Source organism: Berghia stephanieae, chromosome 3 (assembly GCF_034508935.2).
Source record: "Berghia stephanieae isolate SIO BIC M18660-M18661 chromosome 3, UCSD_Bste_1.3, whole genome shotgun sequence".
In the NCBI taxonomy this organism is placed as follows: Eukaryota; Metazoa; Mollusca; class Gastropoda; order Nudibranchia; family Aeolidiidae; genus Berghia; species Berghia stephanieae.
The window spans coordinates 36,698,226-36,703,225 of record NC_088362.1 but is presented as its reverse complement, the minus strand read 5'-3'; the positions used below and the strand labels follow the sequence as shown (position 1 = coordinate 36,703,225).

The following is a 5,000-nucleotide window of genomic DNA, read 5'->3' as shown; positions in this document are numbered from 1 at the left end:
GTGAATGCTGGACTGTCTGAACTGTCGGGACACCCATAGTCAAACTGTATTTTTATCTTTATCACGATCGTCGTCGTCGTTATCATCATCATCATCATCATCATCATCATCATCATCATCATCATCATCATCATCCTTCTTCTTCTTCTTCTTTTTTTTTATAAAAAAATTATTATTATCATCATCATCATCATCATCATCATCATCATCATCATCATCATCATCATCATCATCATCATCATCATCGTCGTCGTCGTCGTCGCCGTTATGTTTATCTTACTTGAGCTTTTTAAAAATCATACTTATTATTGTTATCATTACTTAACCCCCTCCTTACCACCCATAGGAAAATCGTCACATTTTGTTACGATGCAGCCAACATTTTTGTTATTCAAATTTATTTTGTACATCATAATATTTGAACAAAAATGTTTGCTATAGTTAAAATATATTAACAGTGTGTTGAAGAGCTCGATTAGCAAAAAATATGTATAGCAAGAATTAACAGCTTTTGTGTTTGAGTAAAATAAATGTATTTTTATATAGGTTGGGTGTGAAGTTTTGAGGAAAATCCGGAAAATAGCCGGTAAGGAGAGAGTTAACTCCAGTGATTTGCTACTAAATCACATAATTTGATTATCTGTTTTGTTCCCTTTCCATTTATGCAAAGAATTCAATTTGACAGAAGCGTATCCAATATTTGTCAGGTAGGGGAATGCCCCACACATCAGGTAACATCCTTCTGTTTTAACCTTTCCATTCTTCCAGCAGGTAAAGATTTGGCATATGAGTTGTGTGACATTCTCAGGACGGAGAGTGCCTTAGACATCATCGTAGGCAATGTGGCATCCAGCAACAGGGAGTTGATGAAGGTTTCCGCACGTCTTCTAGAACAATCACTCACCACCTACAACAGGTGACTGTTTTTGTTTAGTGTGGTTTTATTATTTGTTTTTTTTTCATGAAGAAGAGGTTACTGGTATAAGTCCTCATTTTGCCATTTTGAATTTTTATACTTGTTCGGCATGGGAACATTTCGTCTCTTTATTTTTTGCTCATAGTTTTTATTTTTGATATCTTAATTTGTTCAATATAAAAACTGTGAGTTATTTATTTTAAAAATATCCCCAGTTCTACAAAGTTATTTAACATTATTTTGAGAAGTTATTCGACATAATATAGAATTCATAAACTGTCACGTGACACCAGAATATAGCATGATAGTAAAATGGCATCGGTGGATCAATGATACAGTCTTGTCTTTTAAATAAAATCCAGCAGTTTTCAGGATGGTCGGTGCCCGATGACTGACAATATTTTTTTTCTATTATGAGCCCATCATATGTTACTCGAATAAGGCTCTTTACACGTATTACAACACTCGACTGCATTGTGAATGAACGCCTGTAAATATGCAGAGACGGATAATACTGTAAAAACGCGAGTGCTTAACGCATGCCTGAGAGGCGACCTGTACTATCTGGAATGGCAATTTGGTTTCTAATGACTGATTGGGGGGATAAATGTATATAAACATTGCGCTTGGCTAAATCGTGGAAATGATCCACATAAGTGTTCTTGTGCATTTTGAAGTTATAAAGCTTGCAACGTAAATTGAGTTTTTAAAAAACCCGTTGCCCAAAGTACATTTTTATATTGTAATAATATCAACATATATTTTTTCCCCACCCAGACGCCAAGTTGCCGAGACCGGCCTGGAGATGGTGGTCAAAATGACCCACGACTGTATCGGTGACTGTGAATTAGCTCAGATCTGTACAGGGATCCTTGAGAGTCTCTTCAAGACGTCAGAAGACACGTGTTCACGCGTCATCAAACTGGGCGGTCTGACGTCATCACCTTTTGGTGTCGATGCAATGACAGGGTGACCCTAAAAAACTGTGCCATCGCCTTGTCCAATCTAGCCTTGTACGGCGGAAGCGAAAATCAGCAGGAAATGACGAAGCACAAAGTTCCCGAATGGTTATTCCCCCTGGCATTCGTGGAGGATGATAGTGTTCGATACTACGCCCTGCTGGCCATTGGTATTCTGGTGTCCAATAAGGAAATAGAAAATGCCGTGGTCAGTTCTGGGACGTTGGCTTTGGTGTTGCCTTTTGTGGATTCTCACGACCCGGCAGAGTTCGCCCAGCGAGACACGTCACACCGCCATGGCCGATCGCCTGGTTGGCTTAAGCGTCTGATTCCTGTGTTGTCCAGCAAGAGGGAGGAGGCTCAGTCTCTGGCCGCTTTTCATTTCGTCATGGAGGCCGGAATAAAGTCGGAACAAGACAGGAAAGATGTAAGGGAATTGATCTTGATAGGCTATAAAGATTGTGTCCCGTCTATAAATAAGTGTCAGCACTATTTAGAATATGATTTGATTATGATCTGTCAAACATGACAATAAACACATAAAATGTCATTGAGCTCCGAAACAATTATGATGAATGAGAAGTTAATTAACTCTTGTGTAACTATAATTGATTCTCGTTGGTTCAGCGTACGTGGCTCGTCTTGTCACAAAACTCAAACAATGTTAAGCATGGTTCAGTGGCCGGATGGGTGTCTGTGATCGTGCAAAATTTGGTCCCGACTTTATGTCCTAGATTAAGACACTTCACTTTGCACATATTACCCCAGCGACTCAGGTGTGAATGAGTACGTGTCTCCCTGCAGTGACGGATACTGTTACTGTTAGTGTTAGTACGAAAAGAACGCCTAATAGGCAAATGGCACCGTGAGATGAAAATCTAGTTCCTTATGGTCTGCTAAAGGAAACATTGTGGAGCGCATTGAGCATAGCTAACCCGTGGAAATGCGATATATACATGTTCATAATTATTTCTTTTACTTTAGCTACACCTTTTCGACACTTTAAAAAGTTATTATTGTTTTAATTTTTAGGCAGATCCTCAGTTTTTCATTAATTGCCGATATTTCAATAGTTGTCTTTACAAAAACGATGAAAAGGAAATCCTTCCATACAAACGTTTTCAAAATTACTTAATCTTAATGTTCAAGCATAGGTATGCGTTCAATGAACGGGATGATAGGTCTTTATTTACAAGCATAGATATCCCATCAATGGACGGGATGATAGGTCTTGATGTACATGCATGAATATCCCATCAATGGACGGGATGATAGGTCTTGATGTACAAGCATAGATATCCCATCAATGAACGGGATGATAGGTTTTGATGTACAAGCATAGATATCCCATCAATGGACGGGATGATAGGTCTTGATGTACAAGCATAGATATCCCATCAATGGACGGATGGTGGGTCTTGATGTACAAGCATAGGTAACTGTTCAATGAACGGGATGATAAGTCTTGATGTATTTGTTGTCAAATGATACAAACTCGATCTTTTCCCCACTGTTCCGTGTACACATATTTGCAGGTCTGATAATCGATCGCAATTGTGGTCTTGATTAAGCATTGTTGTAATGAACAATATTTTGCGTTGGTTTGAGAGTTTTCCATTACAACAATGAGCCCATAATAATTTTGATTAGCAGATCTACAAATAAGTGAGCACAACTTCAATTAAAAGGGAATAACTATTATTTAAAAGACATTCAGATTCCTGGTTCAGAGGTGAAACAAAATGCCAGAATTCAACATTATAATAGATTTTACGATGTTATTCCAGGTTCTGTATAAGATTGGAGCTGTGGAACCTTTGAAATGGTTGGCCAGTACCCCAAACCGTGTGGCCTCCAGACTAGCAGGTCAGGCCTTGAGGATTATCGGAGAAGAAATCCCACACAAGCTGTCTCAACAAGTTCCTTTGTGGACAATAGACGATGTTGTACATTGGATTGCACAGGTTGGTGTCCTTGGAAAGTCGGTGTAGATAAGTTTGTATATATGAATATAACAAGAAATGAAGTAAGTAGAAAAATGCCAGAAGACAACAGAGAATAAAAACTTCCGGATCGTGGATAACTCACACAGGCGGAGTTGCCGTACCAGTAAGATCGCGGGTTCGAGCCCCCATCGCCGCCGCGAAGTTTTTATTCTCTGTTATCTTCTGGCACTTTCCCGCTCACTTCATTCCTTGTTATTATCAACATAAGTGCCTGCTCCACTCACTTTTCTATATATAAATATTATATGCTATTTGTTTTGTTTTTTTTCTCTTTTGCTTTGTCATTCGGAAAAAAATTTGTGATACCGTCTTGCAAACGTCATTTTTCGTCCTACGTGTTTAGAATTGCTGTTGGATTTGGGACCTTTAGTAAAGTGCTTTGAGCACGGTTAGTAGATATTGAGCTACATAGAATCTCATTCTTTTTTTTAGAAATCAAGTTCATTCCGACATAATTCTAGACGGACACGGCGGGTCACATTTAAACGTCACAGTTGTTTGCGTATGCTTGATGTCATTACACATTACTATTTATAGGAAGGAGCAGAATGGTGAGGAACACTGTTACGTGTCCTGCCGTATTACACACTGATTGATGCAATAAATATTGATTGTTCCTGGTTGTGTCAGGTTGGCTTCACTGGTTTTACGGACGTCTTCCAGGCCTGCCAAGTGGACGGAGACTTGTTGTTGAGACTGTCCGAGGATGACCTCAAAGAAAGTCTGGAAATGCCCTGTTCTGTTACTAGAAAAAGGTGCGTGGGTCAAACTGCTTGGGGTAGTATTGAGATTCTGTTGACGCTTGGGGGGGGGGGGGGGGGGGGCAAGCATGTCTTGAAATAGGGAGATTATATTCATTAAAAGACGAGTAAAGAATTAATTACGCGCTCGCGCGCGCGCGTGTGTGTGTTTGTGATTAGAGAGAGAGAGAGAGAGAGAGAGAGAGAGAGAGAGAGAGAGAGAGAGAGAGAGAGAGAGAAAGAGAGAGAGAGAGAGAGAAGGGGAGGGGGGGGGAGGGGAGAAGAAAAGGAAATCAAAATACTTTTTTTCTTTGTTTGTTTATACATGTACATTTATAATATTATGTCCTTCAGATTTCAGCGAGAACTTCGTGACCTC

General features: G+C 39.5%; 1 protein-coding gene across 1 annotated transcript in view; it reads left to right on the top strand.

Annotated features, from left to right (window-relative positions):
* The window catches only part of LOC144969228 (uncharacterized), a 41,039-nt gene that overhangs the window by 30,502 nt on the left and 5,537 nt on the right, over positions 1-5,000 (top strand). The window contains 6 exon segments of the mRNA XM_078908341.1: positions 671-916; positions 1,694-1,845; positions 1,848-2,302; positions 3,663-3,839; positions 4,512-4,636; positions 4,976-5,000. The exon segment at positions 4,976-5,000 is cut by the window's right edge and continues 211 nt beyond it. Of these exon segments, the coding sequence (XP_078764467.1) occupies positions 671-916; positions 1,694-1,845; positions 1,848-2,302; positions 3,663-3,839; positions 4,512-4,636; positions 4,976-5,000 (1,180 nt within the window).